The sequence below is a fragment of the Anguilla rostrata genome, chromosome 1, assembly GCF_018555375.3.
Source record: "Anguilla rostrata isolate EN2019 chromosome 1, ASM1855537v3, whole genome shotgun sequence".
Classification (NCBI taxonomy): domain Eukaryota; kingdom Metazoa; phylum Chordata; class Actinopteri; order Anguilliformes; family Anguillidae; genus Anguilla; species Anguilla rostrata.
The window spans coordinates 19,375,008-19,398,468 of NC_057933.1; the positions used below are offsets into that span (position 1 = coordinate 19,375,008).

General features: G+C 42.9%; 1 protein-coding gene across 4 annotated transcripts in view; it reads right to left on the minus strand.

The window, feature by feature from the left end:
• The window catches only part of esrrb (estrogen-related receptor beta), a 71,786-nt gene extending 48,690 nt beyond the window's left edge, over nt 1-23,096 (minus strand). Inside the window, exons 1-2 of one of the 4 annotated variants that reach the window (XM_064327950.1) lie at nt 22,838-23,095; nt 11,461-11,529 (exon numbers count right to left, since the gene is read on the minus strand). Coding sequence is in view for 2 of the 4 variants with exons in the window: in XM_064327934.1 (XP_064184004.1) it covers nt 11,461-11,529; nt 17,012-17,061 (119 nt within the window). In the remaining 2 variants the exon portion in view is untranslated. Of the gene's footprint in view, nt 1-11,460; nt 11,530-17,011; nt 17,484-22,837 lie in introns of those variants that run through there. The other 3 variants (XM_064327934.1, XM_064327962.1, XM_064327941.1) reach the window with 3 other exon arrangements.
• Between the last annotated feature and the right edge of the window lie 365 nt (nt 23,097-23,461).

Here is a 23,461-nt window from a genome sequence, read left to right on the forward strand (position 1 = left end):
GGAAGAGGGGTCTCCGTCCTATTCCCCGCCGGCCCGCCGGCTTGCCGCTCTGGCTCTGATTTAATTGTGAGTGTGGGTGACGGCAGGGTTCAGGCCGGCAGGTCACCGGGCCAACCTTATTTTCTCACCCCTGCTTCCTTTAGCATCGGTGCCGGGGTCACCGTGTCACATTAAATCTCATTCCCGGGTCCCCCTCTCGCCCGTCATGTATATTCATAGGCGCTCCGAGTGCCCACCACCTCTGGAAATCCGCAAAAAGGTTAACTGCTAAAATAAATAATAAAAAAATGCCCCCTGTTAAAACCGCTGACCTTGTGGAATAAGCCGTATGGCTGAATACTCCATATTTTTTCTTTATTTTTATTTTGCCGGTGGAGCGCATACTCAAACACATAGCCGGTGTTATATTCAGGCCTTTAAAAGGAGGTGCACTTTCAGCCCGGGGACTGTTAAATTCAGCGCCTAATAACTTTCGCTAACATAAAACCCGTCAGCTTAAACACAAACACAAAAAAAAACATACAAAAAACTAATACTAAAATTTGATCTGAAAATGACCTGCCACTTACATTTTTTTCTGTTGTATCTCCAAATATACTAAAAAAATACCTATTGTGAAAGTTAAATAAATAAATGATGCAAAAATCTAAATAGCAAAAGGAAAAAGTAACATGACATTTATAATTTGTCTTGAGAATTGAAATGACTATTTCCTTATTTAGCACACCTTGGGCGATTTCACACAATGCATGAGCTACAAATAGGCACTGTGCAAAATCAAAGAAATAAACCTGAAAATATTAAACTGTTCTATCTAATGCTAATGATTCCCTGCTGTGAAAGTGAGGGAGTATGTGCACTTGGTTTATTAAATGCTATTTGGGAAACGGCAGCACATTAGAGGGTGGCCCCATTTATTTTTTATTTCACAAATTCACAGGAAGCTTAACCTCAGCCCAAAGGTCACAGCCAGTGTGACACTTAGCATAATTGTACCCCAAAGCCAGGAATAAGCCTCTCTCTTAGTGTCTTAACCATTTCCCTTCCAGCTTCCTGAGTTCTTGCGCGACTACACATTTTCACAGCAGAACCCTTTTCATGTTTTATTATAAACAGTTTTGTTCAATGAACAATTCAGCTTTATAGTATACATTGATGTAATTCCAGGTTATGTCTACTATGCTACTGCTTCCAATGTATATTTTATTTTAAGACAGTTACACAGAACCGCATACTCTACCTGTAACGTATAGCATAATAAAGTAACACTTATTTAAAAAAACAAGACTGGGAGTTCTTTCTTGCTATTTGTGTGCAGACACCTGTGTGTATTCTTCTAGGACGCTGCAAAAACTTTGTTTGCTGAACCAAAAAAAAAAAGAAACCCCATAAGATCCACAGTGCTGCCTTTCCTCCCTGGTAAGTGTCCTTTAGATTCTGCTGCTTGGCTGCCTCAGACCACGCGCCAAAGACATATCTCTCTCTTTTTTTCCCCCTCCTTCCTTTTGTTCCCTCAGTACCGATCAAGATTCATGCTGAGTGGTGGGTTATGTGCCCACAAAGCATAATGCACAGTTTAGTTTTAATCTGATTCTACCTGGCCCTCCAAACCACATCTTCCTCTCTAATATTATTCCGCTCCTGCTGCTGTGACCGAGATTAGCTGCCCTAATGATCTCCTAGCCCCCGCTCCCCCGCTTCCTCAGAGAGGGGATTGGGTACCGTGTGATTCTGTGTCTGAGCGCTTCCCCTCGCCCAGCAACATCGCTCCGAACACAGGCTGACACTAGCAGGGGGAGGAAGAAGCCGGGGAGCCTAATTGGTCCAATTTGTAACTTTTCTTCAGACTCTCCCACCCCATTGGTGGGCGATAATAGGCAGTTTCCTCAATGAGCCCGGCCAATCCGCCATCGGCGGGCTGCGCTTCTCAAAATAGCAGCGTCCGCAGGGACCGCTCCGTCTACCTTGGTGGCTTTACTTCACGTTTAAAAAAATAAAAAATAAAAAAGATTTAACAAATGGGCGAACAGCGCGTTTGGACAGCGCTGGCCCCTTCCGCACATTAGGAAAGGGGTCCCACAATAAGCCCAGACTGTGGGATCTCCAGCTCCGCGGCTGCTGGACGCATCCGGGAAAACTGAGCAGCGACGGTGGCGGCTGGTACCGAGTGGACTCTCTGCGGTGGATGTCCACAGGCAGGGGCCGCTATCAGATCCTGTGGCGGGGGGGTGGGGGACGGGGGGGGGGACTGGTCTGGGCTCCCCAGGCGATGTCTCTGATAAGCCACTGGCCTCGGAGTCAGCAGACGAGGAACTCAATTAACTGGTGACAGGCTTCCTCTTCCCTTCAGCCACCGCGGCCCATGTGCCCCCGAGCGCGGGCTCTCTCTGGGGCGGCCCGAACGCCGGCCACTGGAACCGGCCGGGCCCCACCTCCTCCAACCGTGTCAACCGGGGCTAATTGAGGGAGACGGAAGGTGCCTCATTTGGAACTACGCCTCATCCCCAAAAATTAACACACAGGCGAGCGCAGGCTGAGCGCAGGCTGAGTGAGCGCAGTGTCCCCCGGTACGGGTTCTGGCCCAGGCGCAGGGCGTCCGGCTACGTGCCGAGCCGCGCGCGCGTCTGGAGGGCCGCTCAAACAGAGCCGGCACTCTGGGGAAAGGGGAGCTGCCTCCCGGCCGGGACGCCACAGGGCAAGTGAAAATGTGGGGGATGCCTCCACCCCTCCTTTACTGCTCTGGGTTAATAACCACCTGGGGAATTTCCTAGCCCCCGGCCCTTTGGCAGCGGTGAAGTGCATGTGTGTGTGTGTGTGTGTGCGTGTGTGTGTGTGTGTGTGTGTGTGTGTGAGAGAGAGAGAGAGAGAGAGAGTGGGGATAAGGGCAGAGGGGAGAGTGTCCCAGTTTAATGATGTAAGGGAGGGGAACACTACAGAGAGAAGAGGCTCCCTGCACCCCTACCCCACCCTAACTCCCCTCCCTGCACTCCATCAGGACCCCTTTTAATCTTGCGCCGGGAGGACGCCCCTAATTCTGCTCTCCCCCATTTGTTAGTACGCCACTAAATACAGAGAAGCAAGGGGGACAGTGCAAACCTCTCTGTCACAGAGCACTCCATTCATGTGGAGCTGACAAGGATTTATGATGAAAAGATTTACAGCAGCAAACAAAAGAGAGGTAAAAGAGAGATGGATACACGGAAAGAGAGGGGGAGGGAGAGAGAGAGTCTGGGAGACAGAGAGCAGGAGACAGAGCAGTAGAGAGAGAGAGGGGGAGAGGGGAGAGAGAGAGAGAAAGAGAGAGAAAGAGTGCACTGTTTATGCAAGCTCATGGGGAGAGCTTGGCCCCGGATCAATATGCCGGTTCGCCTGGAGATGGTGCAGGGTTACCACAGGGGGGACCTGGCTGCACCGGGCCTGGGCAATTAAGTTCTTCAGTCTCCAGCAAAGGATTAAATTTAGCTGCTCTCCAGCGACGTCACTGCGCGTCTTTATAAAGCCATGAGATCATTCACTGCTACAACATGAGCCTCGCGTTCCAACAGCCGGTGAGATAGTGCTGCCCGAGACGCAGATCGCATCTATCGATCGCCTCTTTCCTTCCTGTTTAAAGTAGAGAAAAAAACTGGCCTCTCACGGTCTAGGCATCCTGCAGCCACTGTGTTGCAGAGACCCCCTAAAAAGCTTACATTAGTTTGGGTTGGGTCCATATAACACTATTAAAGAAAACGCTCAGATTGGTGTGCTGATACGTTTTTTGTTTTTTTTTTTGCTTCCTAAACGACAGAGCGCTCCAGCAGTGAAACAGTTAACACGTCAGTCTGCCAAGCCGGAGTAGCACTCCCACTTGAATTGTGCGGCACATCATATGCAAAAAGTAGTTCATTCCTCGCTCAGCGTGCGGTAACACATGGGAGGTTTCCTTGTGTTACATTTAATGGAAACAATTTCCGATGGCGTGTCTATTTTGGGAAGCATACGACTTCCGCGATCTGCCAGGCATATATTCTTAAATTCAGACATCGCCCGAAACCAGGACCGCGACCGCGACCGCTGTGTGTTTTTAGGAACGGCGGCGTCTCCCCTCCGTCTAAACACGGGACTCCTCGGAAGACCGTGCGGCCTCAGACCTCACGCTTTGCGGAGTGATTGTTCTCCCATGCAGAAAATGATACAAATTGAGCCGATGAACGCCTCCGGCAGACGTGAAGGTCATCAAGCTTTTCCACCACGGAGACCTGGCTTTGCAGCCGGAGAGTCTGCCCGATCCCGTGACAGGCGCGGGCACTGACACCGTGCCACCCAGGAGCTCGGGTCCTCGCGTTCCCGCTGCCGTCTTGCCTAGGCGCCTGACGGAAAATATGTTGGAACGTCACGTGCGGAAACTCGGAAAGAGGCGCCTTTTCCGAGAACGCGGCGTTGTTGCGACACACGTTCCCCCCCCGCCCCCCACCTCGGTTTAAACCTCCGCCTCCCTCCCTGCTCTTTCTGGCATTCCGCATAGCTCCAGAGGGCACGGAGGCCTTTCAATACTGTGAAACATTAATCTGCGGCCAGGAGCAGGAACGCACCGGCGTACGCTGGAGAAACAGGCACACAGGCGCTGCGCTGGCGCTGTGCGTGGAACGGCCGCGAAGCAAAGGTTGCTGGGAAGAGAGCGGTCGGGAGAGAGGCGCGCGTGAAGGGTTAAAGGCACCGGGCGCGCGCTCGGCATTGTATTTATCCGCGGGGAGAAATGTTATTGTAAAGGGTTAAGCCCATTGTATGAAGCGCAGTGTAAATCACAGGTTTAGACACACTCTGACTGAGAGAAGAGGGGGACAGAGGCAAGGAGCCATGCATGAAATTAGTTCATTAATCTTCCTCTGATAGGCTGTCCTTGTTTAGGGGAAACTCTACCTGCTTTAAACAAAGAGAGCCCATCCCGGCCGACTCATAAATTATACTCTTCATCAGCGGAAAAGCCCGGCCGAGGGGGCCGCCGCGCACAAAAAAACTTACAGGAGGCAAAATTAGCGGCAAAAATGAAAAAGTATATCAGGTGTCCGAAACAATTAAACTGCAATCAAATGAATGAATGCACGCTTGCTCCTGCACGCAGCACAGCATTTCAAATTTAAATGAATCTGTATTGATCCATCTTTCAAGATACAACTGGTCCTATGATATATATATATATATATATATACATTACGAAGAGAAAAATAGTTGAAGGTAAAATAAAAATTATGGAAGAAATGTTTTCTGAATCTCAGGGCTTCACGGTAAAATTGCCCATGTGTAAATTGTGAATAAATAATTCACAAGTGAAAAACAGCATTTTTTCATTGAAAAGAAATATCAATGCCTGTACGTAAATACTACGGTCGAAGGATTTGTCAAAAAAAATCAATTATTCGAATTGTTTACAAATGTAATATATCAATAAATACAAGAAGAAAAATTATTATTATTGTAATTGACAAAAAAAAGCATTTTCAGATAAGGCTCATTTTTTAATGTTGCCATATCTGGGACGGTTCAGTTATATCTCTTTTGAGTTACAATCTGTTTGGAAGTGGGCATCCATTTCCCGGTAAGCCTGACACATCACCGCTGTCGACAGGCGCTGATTGCCTCATGCACACAACTATGCCTGCTCTACCGGAAACATCAGACCCCATCTCCAATACATCTGGCCCTCGGACCCATTACACTGCCGCTTTTAAGGGGCATTACACACTACATATCATCCTCCAATGCCTCCATGATAACATTCGAGCAAATAAAAAGTCAACACAAAAGCTATGACAGCAAATTGACACTTACCTGTAATTTTCAATGCTGAGAACGTGTCAAAAAGGCATTAAGGTAAGAGGCGGTGTTTTTCCACAGCAAAAGAAATAAGAATTAAGAATTTCTTTATTTGTCCCGCTCTTAATGGAATGGGGGGCTCGGCCTGCTTTAAGTAAGGACCCCGGTGGGAACCTGCACTTTAATTGGTGTATAGGGTCCTGAGTAATTGACGCTGACCGGAAGGTACCTGGTCCCCCCCTCTCGCCTGCTCCAAAACGGTCCCACTGCTTAGCCCTCCCGCCTGGACCCCCCTGTCCCCTCCCTCTCCCTCCTTTTCTTCCCCATAAATAGTGCTGTAATAAAAACTCTGGTGGGCCAGAGTGATTTATATGGTGGCCCAGCACCACGCTATTCAGGAATAATTAAACTGCGGGGAAATTGTCTGAATTAATGCTCTCCTTCAGGGGGGCAATCCTCACATACATCTCGCCACCCACTGCCTCAGACACGGGGACACAGCTCCACCTCACTGATGTCATTTCGGAGGAAAAACTCCACGCAATTTACTTAATTACCAAAAACCCCAGTGCTGAAGCTCAGCACCCTCTGGGATTAAAAATCCCACAGTCAACCCCGCGCGTTCTCCGCGCATAAATACAAACACACATCGCGACGCGCGCAAACGCGCGGACGAACCAACAAAGACGCCCGAGCTTACAAGCGCACGCGTGGCCGCGCTTCGAACCGCGGCATATTTTAGCAGCCGCTTTTGCTTCTCTTGCTTAAATTCTTTTTCTTTTCTTTTTTCCTCGAACATTGACATTTCTCCTCTAAAATGCAGATTTTAGTCAGAGAATGTACACCTGGGGAGTCAAAACATGACATTTTACCACATGCTCTACGCAACACTGATTCTCCCCAGCGGACGTTTGCAGGAGTTCTGGTGAAATGCTCTCCTGGTTGAAACGCTCGCCCGTACATCTGCCTGATTTTCCGTGTTCCTGACATGACGTTCCTGATATGCAGGCAAAAACCTCCTTTTTTTTTTTCCTACAGAGCAATGAATAAATATTTTCATTAGAATTCAATTCGGTTTACTGAGAACAAGCCACTTGCCATTCAGAGGTCAGTTGCAGAAAGAGAGAGAGGGAGAGAGAAAGTAAAAATGGCGAGTGCAATGGCCTTTGATTTACGTGTTAAAGATAGCACCCTGACACCGAATTAATACACCAGAACTTTAATGGACATGATAACCTTCTCAAAAGACAAAAGGGGGAAAAAAAACAACAAAACAATGGACAGCCTGGGCAGAGGAAGAGGGACAGCTGAAATCATGGCTACAGTGCATCACAACAAAAAACTACTGAGGTAAAATGAAGACTTACGTACAAACAAAAGAAGAAAGATTTCTAAGTTAAAATGCTCAAATTTCTAGGGACAAGTTTGAAACTTTTCACTGACAGCGTCAGGCAGGAAAGTGGTTTCGATTGACAAATCAAAAGACGTCAACAAGTTTACTTGTTTACAGAACCTGGGGGAAAGATTAAGGAAACAAATAAATGAATACATAAATGTACTCCAGCGTTATGATCACTCTGGGCCCATAAAAGTAACTTGTGCGCATGAGAGGGAGAGGCAGAGCAATCAGTCAGAACTAGTCCCATGCCACAGACAGGGAGTGAGTGTTTGTGCCATACTTTCCCAAGGAGAGTATTAATAAAGTTTTTAAAAAAATAAAAAAAACCCTGCAGTCAGCAGACTCCCACGCACAACAGTTAGGGGTCTGGCATGGGTCAGTAAATCACTAAATACCTTTTACTACAGGTTGAATACATTTGTATTGCTTTATTCCTGCAACCGAAGCACTTTCGGGTCCTAACACGCTCCCAGGGTTTCCACCGGCGTCGCCCACGCGCCATCCGGCGTGCGCCAACCCAATGTCACCCTCGCACACTTAACCGACTTCTACACCCGTGCCCCCACCCCCTTCCCCCCCTCCAGTATCCTCCTTCATAATCAAACCGCCAACAATGTCAGCCACGCCATCATCCAGCATGAAAAAAAGATTTGGGGGAGTGGGAAGGGGGGGTGGGGGGGATGGGTGGGATGGTTAGGGGGGTGGTTACAAACAAACAATTTTTAATTTAGAAGCGGAGGATGGCTTCTGAGGGTCAGCTGGTTGACTCGAACACACGGCGTACTTGGTTAAGCTGTCAGTAGGAATCAGGGCTACTATTGTGACGGACAGTTTCGATATTGATTTCATAAATAAACAGAGCTAACCATCGATCCTAATGTTATTTTGCATTTCAATTACTGCTCAGAAACATAACCTTCAAACGACTGGGCGCTCAATACCAATAACATTCACTGATAAACGCCTGCGTGCCCGCCCAGCACACGTCACCTGTTTTTTGAACGTGCAAATTAGCAGACTTTGCATTTTCCCTCTCTCTATTACGTTTAATTGCGGGGTACACGGAAGAATAAAAAAAAAAAGGCGGCTCGAATATTTGCCATTGTGTTGGAGGGAGTGACCACAAGGTGGATGCAAACACGGACCGAGAGTGATGCGGGGAAACGCAGACAGCGCCGAAGAACGATTTTAAAAGCCCTGAAATAATAGCTACGGCGTAATAAATAACGGCAACGCTCAAAGCATCTGATATCAACACCGAACCGAAAGAAAAAAATAAAATTACACTAACATTATATGGTTCTATTACAGCAGGGGCTCTTGAGTGGACAAAAACACATTCTTTATATCCGGGTGTCACTGATTCCAAATAATCCTTATCTGAAGAGTAGGAGGGGAGTTGCCATAAATGGATTATGATTCAGTTATAACTAATCTATTACTGTCACAAAATACTCCCCTGGAGTGGCTGTCACAGCGCAGCAGCCATCATTAATAAACATCAGATTACATCGCTGCACCGAGGGGCTAAAAAGCGTCTTTTTTTCCTAGCGTGGGGCACCACCTGTTTCCGACATCCATCAGTGAAATCTAAAATTCCCCGCGTAAACCATTTCCTCGGCATATTTTGAAAACAAAAACAGGTTTCCCCCAGAATTTTTGTTTAAATAAATGGGTGTGATGAAGGAGAGGACCAACGCCTCTGGGTTATTTTGCCTGTACTCTGCATTTGCTGATTCACAAATGCGAAAGACTACAAAACCATTTCCCTCCTCAGTTTCAATAAGAGTAATTTCACACCATACTGGTTCTACTAAAGATATATCCTTAGTGCAAAAAATTTTTAATCACTCACTACAAAATATCATTTCTGGAATACCCACAAAAATCCAGCCATTCCTATAAGAGTTTATATTTAAGAAGATCGTTACGGACACAATTATTTTAACCGAGAATCGCAAATATGAATCGCCAATTTAAAGGCGAAATCACAAAGGAAGCAACATTTCGTCCTTCCACACCCTCAATTTACGGGGCCATCTTGAGTTTTGATTTGGCAGCGTCCCCAAGGCTCCGCCCAGCCTGGGCGAAAATGGCGAAAGTGTGACTGCGTGTGTAAATCAAGAAGGGCTTTCTGCATTGGGGCAGCGGGGAGAAGTGCTGACGTGCGGTGTCAGTGATACCGCTGCACCGTCGCAAGGGCGCAAACATCACATAGGGCAGCACTATCCTCCAAGACTAATGGACCCGGCTATTTTTAAACCCATTGTTACGTAGGGAGGGGTTGGCAAGGTTACCGTGGCAAAGTTTGGAGGAAGGTAGAAGGGCTACGGCGGTCTCGGGCAAGGTGGGCACTGTGACTTGGGCACGCCAACGGCACTCATATTAAGCGGCACTGCAGCCCCACAGTACTGCCCGGGCTGGCCAGCGTAGGCCTGAAGCTCTGTGTTCACAAGCAACATGCCCAGCTAATCTGGATACTGAATAACTGCCAATTCACCTCTCTCAGAATTCACAGACAGATCTGGACTGTTACATACAGTCTAGACCAACTTATGACTTTGAGTCAAATCCCAGCACAGAACAGCACTGAATTACAAAACTAAGGAGAACTGTATTTACCCATAGATGCTTATTTATGTGATTACCGAGTAACATCTGTGGTTACAAACCAAATTTGTGAAATAATACACCTTTTAGCAGAAGGCAAAAGGGAAAATATCTGAACAAAACAAATGAATAAATCTCTTTTAAAATGGAATTAAATGTATTACTATCATAATTGCCAATTTCAGTATTCCCTGTTGCACACTGATGCCAATTACTCAGTGTGATGATTATACACCAACTTACATTTACATGAATAACTCTCAATTAAATATATGTTCTGCAACTTCAAAAAGAAGGCAGGCCAGGAAAAGGGTTTGGATGACTGGAAACGAATATTTGCTAAACGTTTTTTGCAAATGCGAAACGTTTATCCTGGATCTCAAAAGAAAATTGATATTGGTTCCTAGTTCCAGTATAACCTACAACTTTACAATTGACTTCTCACTCAAATTGACTGTGTGTTGAAGGAGAATAGTATGGACAAATATTGAACGTTTCAGAAACAATCCCTGGTTCTATTCATAAATATAAGTAAAAATAAACTAAGGACTATTTTACTCTTTCTCAATAAATAAATTCATAAACCATATACACTATTTAAAATAATTCTCACAGCATCATAAAATGTATATTTGTATATACAGCTATTTCATTTACTAACATATCAACTGCTTGCTACATCAAATATACACAATTAAATGCTATATGTAAAACCCATTATCGGAGACATTACTCTATACATTGTGTATTACACCAGGACCACTCAATTAAGATCTCAGGTAACTTGTAATGGATACATTTCATTCCAGCCTTTATTGATTATGACGTTGTCCTTTTGCATTTATATCATCTTTGTTTCCATAATTTGTCCTAAAACTAAAAACTTTTGGCGACAATACCTCTGTTGTGAACATCAATTTCGTATGTTGATATGAGAGTAGAAGTCTTTCAGCAAACATGGCATCCTTGAATCAGAGAACAATTATTCTCTTCAGTCAAATCCCAATGTAAAATGCTACTGCACTTTGCGCAGTGCATTCTGGAACAAATTTAAGTGAATTTCATACAAAACCACCCATTTAAAATCCCTCTTCATGGATCTCATAGTTTTATAACTGATGTCATTAGTGAAAACCTGTATGTGAGCACACAGCACCATATTATAGACAGTATATCTCATAGTGTCATTAACACATGTAGATTGAAAATCAAACACAGAGCAGAACAGCAACCTCAAACAAAAGACGCATATGTGCTATATCACAAAAAGGAATGGAAAAGGACATTTAATGGGTGAGTTAAATTGGAACGAAAGGAGGAAGAGGATATGTACATTTTACAGTTGTGTGGAAAGACATTGAGATGGGCCTCTCTATGCCCCTGTCCCAGTCTGGGGAGGGCCAGGAGGAGCCGTGTGGGTAGGGGGTGCAGCTCCCAAATAGCAGGTGCTGGCCAGCCAGGGATTAAAAATGCACAGGAAAAAAAATGGAGGGGGTGGGGGGAACAGCCACAGGGGTGGGGGGAGGAGGGGTACAATTAGCTTCCCAAATAGCACCGGTCTCAACCTCCCGGTGGTCCAGAGCGTCAGTGCGTCTTTTTTTTTTTTTTTTGGTTTTTTTTTTACAGTTAAAGAAATTATACGTATATGTAGGGCTTACCAGAAATGAGAGGAGTCCAGTGTGGCCAGCGGACTGCGTAATCGCTCTAATGAATCGGACAACAAGCCCCTGTTGGGACAAGGAGATGCATTTAGATCGGGGTGACAAATTGAATTTTAAACATTAGGTTTTGTTAAGGGGCCCCCGCTTCCCGGTGCCACCACTTAAAATTCTGGAGATGGGCAGATCCGCCCCGGTCTGTTTGCCCGGACTGGTCAAACAGCGATGGTCAGCGGGGCCATCTGAAGTGGACACCACAGGGCAGGGGAGTCCTGGGCTCACAGGGGGGAGAGAGTGCCGATCGTGTCCAATAGCCTCTTTCGCTAATGTATTCCGAAACCAAATTACCATCAGCTGATCCCATCTGGATAGTGTCTGTGCGAGGCCGTGCTGGTTACTCGTTACTACTTCCACCCACGATACCATCTCCAGCGGGACGGCAAAAATCTGATTACCCCAATAACACAGAAACACTTGGTCAAAAGAGCAAAGAGCTTTTAACTTAAGATGCACTAATGAAATTGTCTGGCCCTGGTTTTCGACAACCTTATTATAAGAGCAATGGACGAAGAAAAGAAAAAAGGAAAAAAGAGAAAAAGAAAAGTGTTCAAAATGTGCATTTTGTCCTGGGATATCAGCGAAACGCGAGGAATTCACTGTAATCCTGCTCTGTAATCGAACAATTCCGGTGGAGTTTTTGCCAGTCCACATTAGCTAAAGGTTTAAAAGGTGCGGTCCTAAATGAACGCATTCTAATTATTGAAAGGGGAAAGGAGCATATGATAGGAGCACAGATAAAGACCCTAAGTGTCCTGTGGCAATAAAAGCACCTGAAGTGGAGACGGAGGGACGTTTGAAACAGAGAGCAGCCACAACTCAATTCACTCCCGCGCAGGGCAAATACGCCAGCCAGCACAGATTCATTTAAACTGACAATCTTCAGCAGTGACTTATTTCAGAGTGAAGCCACAGCACTGCAGCCCAGGAGTATACAAAATAATCACCCGGCAGAATGAAGTCCCAATATTTGGACAGGTTTGTTACAGACTCCACCAAAAGACACGACATAAAAAACAAAGCAGTGGAAAAGGTTAGATAAAAAGTGGCATTGAGAGAAGCTTTCTATCATTGGTACAAAAATTCACAATTTCTATAAATTAATTTGTATAAAGAAACACAGCATATAGCTTTACAATGACATCGCATGCTTCACCATATTCGCTCTTGCACCGCATTTTTAAAAAGAAGTTAATTTAATTCTATTTAGTAAACCAAAAAATGAAATTTTCTATAATAAATGCACTCGGTGTTTCATTCTAATTCGAGGTTTAGGGGGTCGTGAACCCGCAGGTCAATCTATACGCAGTGTGCTGAATTCACGCCAATGCCGTGTTAATTAAATAAAGAACACAGCTTCCGCTAACCCCCTGTTCGGATCACGGCAAGCAACAGAGCATTTTCCATTGCAGGCAAGAGAACTGAAAATGCTGCCTAAACACTAGTATTCCACAGCAAAAGAGACAAACTCGACACATTGAGCTGCCCATCAATCACAACACTGCATTACCTCACATTAGCCAGGAAAAACCCACTGCTGGTCTCACCAACATTAAAAACACAACTGATATATTCCATACTTTTATAGTACATTTTAAATCAGTATTTTTACACTCACTTATCACACATTTCCATAATTCACTTTCAAAATGCCTTTAACAAAAAGATCAAATGAAATAATTCAATTAATTTAAAGGCAAATAGTAGGCTTTAGAGTTTAGACAGGTTTCATTTAAAAACCAAGATATTCACCTGCATAAAAAATAATAATTTGAACAGAATGCTGCCCTTTGTAATTAAACAATATTTATTTGAGATTTTAAAGTAAACACAGCTAGACAACAAAAGACAGATACTGTCTCTTGGCAGATTTATTTATTGATAATCAATGTTCCCTACACTCTTTGATAATCAAATAAAATGCGTAATTTAATCTTTCTTGCACATCCATTGATTAAAAGCCTTGAAAATGAACCATTACAGCTCAAATCTAGTGTGATTTATTCTTTTCGTGCAAGTGCCTGGAAAAACACTTCAACTGGCTTTAAACGAGACAGCAAATATGGCATTAGTATCTACTTCTGGTTCCATACTTTCAATGGATCATATCTATTTTCACAAAATGGTGAATGAAATAGCCTGTTTACAAACCACCAGTATTAAACAATTAATGTACATCATTTGAAAATATACTCGCACATTTCCAAAATGACATTGCTAAAGCAAAGCAAAATAATAATTTGTACAGAATGCACTCTTACGGTATGCCATTCCCCAAATTCAGCATGCTAAATACTTAAAAATATACATTTCATGCATTTAATTAATCCATTTGAAATGTAATGAATGCTGATACAAATTATTTGAAAAATGTACATTTTTAACATGTGAATCAAATTGCACTGGTTGTAGGGTAAGCGACCATGCTGTGCATACAAGTCTACACACGTACACATTTACACATTCTCTTCATATATTTCCCCCAACATTTACAATTCATTTCATTCTCTCTACCCATTTGTTCCTTTCCATTTCTTTCTGTAAAATGTGTGAATGTACACTAGTTGTCCTAGATCCACTGATACGTGATGTGTACATTTCTTTCTACAATATATAATTTATATTTGGTATCAAAATAACAACACTGGTTTTTGAACATATTTTTGAACCATACACACAATACTGTAATTTTGCCTAAAATTTGAAATCAAACACTGAAATCACAACATCCTAATACTTAAATTCAAGATGATTTCATATTTAAATGACTAGCAAGCTGATCATTAAAATAACTGGTGTATATAAAGGAATTCCTTTTCTGTCATTATCTGTACAATTTATACATTATCATTGGTTTTCAGATTTAATCTTCTGTGTTAAACTGAGTTTCTGATTGAAGAAAAAAATGCTGGCAGACTTTTGGGTTAGCTAATTAAACCCCAGTAATTAACTGAATGATTAATTTAATGAGAAGGCGCCCGAGTTCCAAAATGGTAGCGTACCATCATCCATCAGCAAATAACAGGAAAAATAATAGCATTTTAGATCATCTTAGCTGTTCACTTCTGTAAATACACATATGTCGCTGATATAACTCATTTGAGAAGGTACTGCAATTAAATAATAATATAAATGTGTTATGGGTTCAAATTATTACTACTACAAATTTTAAATATTTTTTTTCTTATTTGTAAAGAGCATTATTGCATTGTTGTTCATATACATTATGCCTGCAAAAGGAACTTGAGTCGTAAAATGGCAAACAGCCACTGTCCAGTGGGTTTTTAGGAATACAATGTGTAAAAGGCATTCAATAAAATTTGAAATGCAAATTAAATTGGAAAGTAGGCAAATGCAGCGATAGATTAACACAAAAAAATAATAATTCAATGCCTACTTTTATAAAAAAGAAAAAGCAAAAGAGGTTTTTTCTTTTTTTTTAAAGACAATATTGATCAAACTCGCAAATGCAGTTGTATGAACACACAGCCATTTAAGAAAAAATGCAACACACTCGACGGGTTAAATTGCGTATTTTATATCTATTTGTAGCCAACGAGCTCGCAAGAGCGAGACTGAGACGTATGAGGACGAGCATTTGGACAGCAGTGTTGCTGAAGAGTGCGAAGCAGTGCAGAAGCTCTGTAATCCAGATCAGTGTTAAACACAAAGAAGATTACAATACGCTCATCTGAAGAGTTAATGAGTTAAATGGAATTGGTTCCCTCTGGCCAAGCAAGGGTTAACATCAGCATACTGGTGGTTTGGTTTATTTTTTTTTTGTTTTTGGTTTTTTTTATTGTCACTGAATGAGTTCTCTTTTCTGTAATTTTTTAACATCTGTTTGAGGTGCCACAAATTTTAAATAGTTTACAGAATTATGATTCGCTCCAAAGAATAATCTTATCTGGTGTACAGTGCAACCGTTTATCTTCCAAGCATATAAGTTGCTGAAGCATCTTTTCACCAGTGTCCAAAGCAATGAAAAATGCATTTACCTAATTCAATTCAAATAATGAAAAACATGCATGTAAACACAACATGCACGTGCTGCAAATACATAATACATTAATATGAAAATTTAATATTAATTTAAATACATTAATATAAAAACAGTTTGAAATTTAAATGTAATATTATCATTGTAAAATAAAAAGGAAAATCAAAACACCAAAGAACTTGCTCAAACTTAAAATACTGCTTTAAATGTAATATAAATAAAAATATATTTAAAAACTGGAACAAATTTTTTTCCCCACCAACAGTTTAATTTAGTGAAAATGATCATAATTTATTATCAGAATATTTCAACTCGTAACTCACATAGACCAAGTAAAGACTACACTTCCACAATGTATTAAAAGCAAATGTCAAAAAAAAGTGAAAACATGTTATGCATATGCCAATAGAAATTCCCTTTCCTTTTCTACATTTCTAGAATTTAAATCCTATATTCTGGAAAGCAGGCAAGCCTCTTCCTCAGCGAGACATTGTGCAGATCCACTTCAATTCCCAAAACATAAACAGTAAATATAAACGCTTGCTGTCCGGCCCGCGGCCAGTGATCACCTGGTCTCCCCCCCACAGCCCAGACTGAGTGCACGGAGCGCGTGCCATCGACCAGTCCCCTAAATCAGGCCAACGTACCCCACGGCCACCAGCGTCTAGCGGTGGCTTTATCCCGGGTTCCCCAAGCGCAAATATCGCAATGTGTAACTCTCCCCTCCCTGTCCCCGGCATTCACTTTGCCTAATCTCCCTGAATTTATTCCCAGTCCCATTGAGCAGGTGGGACACTCGCAGAGAAAGAAAGCAAGCCGGGAGCAAGTTCCTTCAGACCCACCTCCCCCACCCCCCTCCAAACCCCCCCCCCCGCCCCCAACCACCCCTCCGCCACCACCGCTCATCCCGGCCCCACCAGGACACGCCGTCTCTAAATCTTTAGGAAAGGCACACGGCCGCCCTAATCAAGGAGACGTGGAGATAAAGCCGCCGCGGCCTTTTCTGGAGATCAGACGCGCGCCAGATGAATTTAGGAAAAGTGTGCCACGCATTTGCAGCCGCTCGGCCCCTCTCTGGTCAACCCACCCCACCCCACCCCCCCTTCGCTAGCGACAGAACCACAGACAAAAGTCCACAGCGCACCCGCCCCGCTGGTGCCGCGCACAAACGTCCCGTACCACTTCACAGACCCCCATGGCAAAAAATAGAGAGAGAAAGAGAAACAGAGGGAGAGAGAGAGAGAGAGAGAGGGAGAGAAATGGAGAGCAGAGCATCATTCCCATGGCGGCAAAAAAAAAAAAAAAAAGTTACCCGTGTCGCATGGCAACTCCGTTACAGGGGAAACAAAATGCCCACAGTTTAAAAAAGCAGGAAAAAAAAAAGGGAGCGGGTAAAAGAAAGAGCGAGCATGAGAGAGTTAGAGTAAAAAGAGAGCGGTAAAAATCATTCTGGAAAGCAGGTTAAAAGGGAAGAAAGAGAAGAGATGCACCTACTGGTTATGATAGCTGAGAGGGTCTGGGATGCAAAGTTCGGAAATGTCCATCAGTCCAGTTTTAGCATTCCAGGAGTCAGAGGAGGCGGAAGAGGACAGAGGAGAAGAGTGACACCCGCTTTTCTCCCAAAGTGACAGGAGCTTCAGAGGCAGTAGCAGAATAACACCTCCGGCTCTGTACGGCAACCCCCCAGCCTGCACAGGTATGTCTGCGTGTGTGCCTGCGCCTGTGTGCGCACGAGCGAGCGCGCGTGTGTGTGTGAGCACGTGTGTGTGCGTGTACGTGTGCGCGTGCCTTTGCGTGTGTGCGTGTGTGTGTGCAGAAGTGAGTGAGACAGAGAGAGAGAGAGAGAGGGAGAGAGAGGGAGAGAGGGGGGAAGAGGTAAAGGGGGGTGAAAGAGAGAGCGAAGCCGAGGCAGTGGCAGAAGAGCGCTAAGATGGAGAGACAGTGCTAGAGCGAGCGAGAGGAATGACTCTCTCCATGGTCAGGATTGGGCTCTTTAAGACTCAAGGGCTTGATGAATATGGAACAGCTGCTGTTGGCTGTGGCTCCGAGGGGCAGGACTTAAAGCGGCAGAATGGGCTGGGAGAAGGGGGAGCAGCCAGTCAGGATTCAAATGCTCACCCAGGACATCACACACTCCGCTGCTCTCCACCACACACACACACACACACACACACACTCTGCTGCTCTCCACCACACACACACACACACACACACACACATGCACACACGCGCGGCGCACACACACACACACACACACACAAACGCACACACGCACACACACACACACACAAACGCACATACACACATGCACACATACATACACACACATGCACACACACACACACACACACATAAAAGCAACACACACCACACATACACAAACACACACACACACACAAAAGCAACATACACCACACACACATAAAAGCAACATATACCACACACACACACACACACACACACATAAAAACAACATATACCAGTCACACACACATACACACACACATAAAAACAACATACAACACAAACACACACACACACACAAACTAACACACATGCACCCACACACACATGCACAAGCATGTATATCACACACACAACACAACATACAAATATGCACACTACACCCACGCACAAAAAAATATACTCATGCGAAAACGTACATCATAAATGCACACATACATGCACACACATACACACACACACAAGCTAGCATGTACATCACATAGATAACACACAAACATACACCAAATACATGCATAAATACACACAAATAAATATGCACACCCACACACACTCATACAAAGGCAGACAAACATCTACATATACACACATCTCTCTCTCTTTCTCTCTCTCTCTCTCCCCCTCTCTCTCTCTCTGCACACATTCCTCATCATAGAAGAAAATGCCAATACACGCTAAAGATGTGTGACAGCCCCTAATTATAACAAAGTATTTTTTAAGCACGGAATATCAATAATTCACAGATTCACGGCTCCCTAAAATTCATCCAGCATGCAGGTCTACGGACACATTAACTATGCAGCCAGAGGAAAAACGATCATTTTAAAAAGCTAAATACAAAATTGATTCACAAAATATGCGCTTCTGTTTATGTTTGATCATTACACTTAATACTATTGTGTATCATTTAGTGTGTAGTTTTAATTTTCACAATTTTCCACTGAAATAATGTCATCACTCATCATAGAAAAATCCCTATGTGGTTTTTGAAATGCCAAGAAACAAATCTATCTTTTCTACTGTAAATGAAAACTAGTGGAGAGTGACTGTATGACCAACTACTATTCACAGAACAAAAGAAAGCAGCACCATTGGTGAACAGAACCAGGTCCATCGATAAAACAATAATGGTGTAAAATCTTACTTCACGTATGCTCTTTAGAGTAAGTTTGCTAATTATTTTGTCTGCATGCAGAGTAAACAGACAACCTGATGGAGTTCCATTGAAAATTATTTCTCTCAATAAAACGAAGCGTGTAACTTTATTTCGAGACTGCTTGAGTCTCTCAGACCGCCGCTATACTGTTCCACAGATTGCCGCAGTGATGTCAGTAATGTAATACATATGTATGGGGGTGGGGTTTCAAGGAACAAACGCCAAAAACAACGCTGAATTTCATGCTAGGAGCAGCAGCCGCATTCTGTCATGCCCTCAGCACTCATTGCTTCAGAGAGGAGTCAATCATTAAGCCATACGGGAAAGTAAGTGCAATTAATGGCTTGAGTTTCACTCTTTCCTGGTGGGCATGAGAAAGATGACTGCGAGCCTTTTAGCTCCTGTGAAAAAAAAAAAAAAAAAAGACACAACTGTGAGCCATAATTCCCACCCGGGGAGCCCACCAGCGGTTTAAGCAGCATAAAATCCTCCTCTGGCTAGCATGATACCGTCTTTAAAACCGCCTGTGTTTCAATGTTGGTCGAGCTCAGAAAGAATGCGAAGAACGCAGATAACGTTTCACAGTCGATGAAGGCCTCCACGTTCCGGTGTCCAACATTATAGGCAAACCATGACATCTTAAAGGAGAATAGACAGTCAGACAATGCCTGTCACTGGAGTTCGTAACACTGCGCAAGGCACCTTATCTGCCCCATGATTTTCCTACAGTAAGCCAAACCTGCATGGACATAGGCAAATGGTGTACTGATAGAAGCAAGTTACTTGACTATTTTACAGAATATAAAAAAAGAACAGTTTAGAAAGTATTCATATTTAGTCTTCTTAAAGGCAGGGTATAGAGCAAGGAACGTTTCACTGGTCTGTCACAGTGTGCACACTGCATAAGTAGAACAAACTGGAGCTTTCTCAAATGCATTGCTCCTTTACTGACCACCACTGCGAATGAAGTCCTATACTTCATCGGCTCACGTTTCCCTAATCAATACAAAAACATCACGCAATTCTTATTGATCATTACAGCCCTGCTGCCGCAATACCAGAAGTCCTTTGAAAACTGGGCGGATAAAACTAAAAAGGTCTTTTACATAAAGAAACAAAATTATTAAATCCTTTCAAGTCACTCCATATCATAGTCAGAGAAGTACAGGCTGGTCAGAATAATGGGACCAAATAGGATCACAATTTTATTAAAGTGTAAATCAATGATAAACCCTTTAATGCGCTTTCAAAAAATAAAAGAATCAGAAGCTAGAACTAAACAAAATATTTTATTAAAACAAAATAGACAATCCAGACAAAATCAATATTTGAGACTCCAATTTTTTCTGGAAATTAAAGTGCAGCTTTTAATTTCCTTGATCTGGCTACAATGTCACAAATCCATGCATTTTTCCTGCACTTGGCTTGTTTGTCTTGTGAGTAAAGAGATGTGGTGCTTCTGTACAAAGGGATATATACATTCACAGTATTAGTTTCCATCTGAATGAAAACCATTTTGTCTCGTTCTACGGTTGCACGTGCTAAACCATTTTAACTGGTTTCAGAATGCTGGATGATATCAAATGGATGATTGATATTGTAGAAATTCTGAAATGTACAGTAATTGAATTGCAGCACACTGGATTAAAAGGTCGTTCATCCTAATTTTTTAATCCATTTGATTTGGTCTAGAGAAGAGAACAATCCCTTTGGAATGCTTATTGAAAGTAAGGAATGAGAATGTGCATGAATTCTTAATGAAAATATTCCGTATGTCTATTAGCTTTTTAACACGGTTTGACACTTGCATGCATGCTTGCTTGCATGCACACATATGCACACATGTGCTCATGTGCACATGCGTGCACACACACACACACACACAAACCTTCATGAAACTATTAAATTATGTACCGCAAAGTGATAGCTACATGTGCTTTGCAGTTGTATCTTTTGAGAAATTCTCGCTCTGATTTCCCACTATAACTGAATTGCACTGTGGACGTCGGTGAGGTACTGTGAGACACCCCAAAAACAAAGCGGTCAAGTGTATCACTTCAGTCAAAACCCTCAAGGGCATTTAAAACAAGCCCTTTACCAGTCTCCTTAAAAAAGAACACCTTTGAGAACTTAACAGTTCCTACCGAAAAAAAAATTACTAGATTAACAAAAACTTGTCTTTGATTTTTCCAATACTGGCAAGTAGCAAACAGCTTTTACTGCATGTGAATAATTCTGACTTTGAAAAAGGTCTGATCCAAAATGGCTGCCCAGGTCCTGCATACAACCTTTCCATTTAGTGAGTAGAATCATTCTGGTAATTCTATTTCTGTGGTGCAATGGCTCCTAGAGGCCAGTCACAATTTCAACAAAAAGCATCAAATTCACAGCGAAGAACTGACACATGTACTCTGGGAAAGTTAGCCAAAGCCACTTCAGTGCGGCTCAGATAGAAAGAATCTGCCATACTTCTAACAATAAAATGAACAATTTTGTTTTATCATCTAATCTACAAGGATATACAGATGTGGGTGGGACCTCCAAAAAGTGAATTTGGCCTGCCTAAGAATTTATTGGAAATGGCATTTACTGATATCAAGCAAATATTCATTTTACACAATATAGTTGCACTCCAGCAGCACAGACTCGTGAAACTGCTAAAACATAAAAAAATGAATTTTGTAGTAACTGAAATAACAATAAAATTATAGTTTCATCGGAAAAATAATCAACACATATATTTAAGTGGATTCAATATAGTTCTACAACAGCGTTTTATATACATACTGTACTGCAGCTTTGACTACTACTTGATCAAACGAATACTTTTTTAGAAGCACTATATCATACCATATCAAACAAATGCGAGTATAAATCAAATAAATAAAAATATATTTTGAATACCCTTCCAGATTTCCAGATATAGAGACTGTTTACTCTATATACACCGCGAATATACTAGCTTAATGTTTTAAACAGCGCGTGCAGAAGGGCACATGCCTGTTAAAACAGCGCGTGACCGAAAGGACCAAAAACGAGGCCTGCTTGTCCAGGTCAAAAAAAGCGAAACGTTACAACCATCAGAAAACTCTCTTGAATTCAATCTGTGCGAAGTGGAAGCCTTTTTAAATTACAAAGAGTTCGCACGCTTGCGCTTCCCGGTTGTAACACTAAACGACCAAGTCGCCGACAAAGACTTAAGTAAGACTGTAAGAGGGACTACAGAAAGTGCAGCAAGCAATTGTCTGTGAGCTCTGTTCACGCAGCTGCGGAGAAGGTGCGCAATTCCTTTGAGTTGCCCCTGTGCTGCTTCATAAGGGGATGTCCTCTCTCCCGCTCTCCACTTGTTCCTATTTTTCATTATGTTTACGAAGCACAACCAACGCACTTCAAACTGATTTCAACGCCACTGATTAACAGTCCTCCATGACAGCATTATGCAGTATTCAATATAATACTGACTTTCAGCTGCAAGCACACAAATTAAACATGCATTGACATCACCAGGCATGTACATTTTAGCTAACCATTTGAGAATGATGCTGAGATTTTGAATAATTACACAATGTTCTAAATACATTTAAAGATAAATGTTATACTCTCAATTATCACCACCTCCATCTTGTGTGTGTCTTTAAATAATAATTAATGGCCATATGCACTCCAATCGTTTAGCATAATTTCACATAAAACACCGTGCGTGTGACCAGCATTGCAATTACAAAATTCCCTTCAAAAATGTGTTAAACTTGAATTCAATCCCTACTTTGGTTAGGATCCATTATGCTGTGGCATAAAAATAATCTGTCATTCAAAACTGTAGGCTAATGCAAAGTTAAAAGAAAATGGCAACAAAGAAAAAAGAGGCCTAAAACCGGCTAGACATAGCAGAAACATAAACTGGAGAGGGTTTACTCTACCTTCTCACATAGACAGGTCATACCGAATCCCCAGGGATATACTGCGTAGGAGAGGGAAGTCTTGAAGTTACAGTGGAAGCCTCAACCTCTGTGTCAGTCAGCGTTCCGTTTCAATAATACTGCCGTATCAACTCCTCCTCCAGTCTTCAACCTCTCATTCCAGCTCTACGGACACCACCAGATCACAGTTTCAAGCTACCTAGGTACCCACGCGGCTGTTACAGTCTCTATTACAGTTGCGAAGAAAAAAACGAACGGGATAATTTGGAGCTCTGAACTTTGGCTCCTCTGGAGTTTTTATGGGGGGTGGGGGTGGGGGGGCAATAAGCGGTAACATGTGGCCATAGTTGTTCAAAAACGACATTCGCCAAAACGAGACTGACAGCTGACATCCTGCACAGATGAATACTGCAGCAGTTTATTTGTTTATGCATGTGTGTGTGTGCGTGTGTGTGGGTGGGTGGGTGGGTGCTCGTGTGTGTGCGCGCGCGTGCGTTTGTGTGTGTGTGTGTGTAATCTGTTTCATTCTTGAATAAATTACAAGACAGTGCAGGCGTGGCGTCTGTGGCGAAATGAGATCAGGCCGTTGCAGGTGTATCAATTGACAGTTGTCAGTAAGGCAAC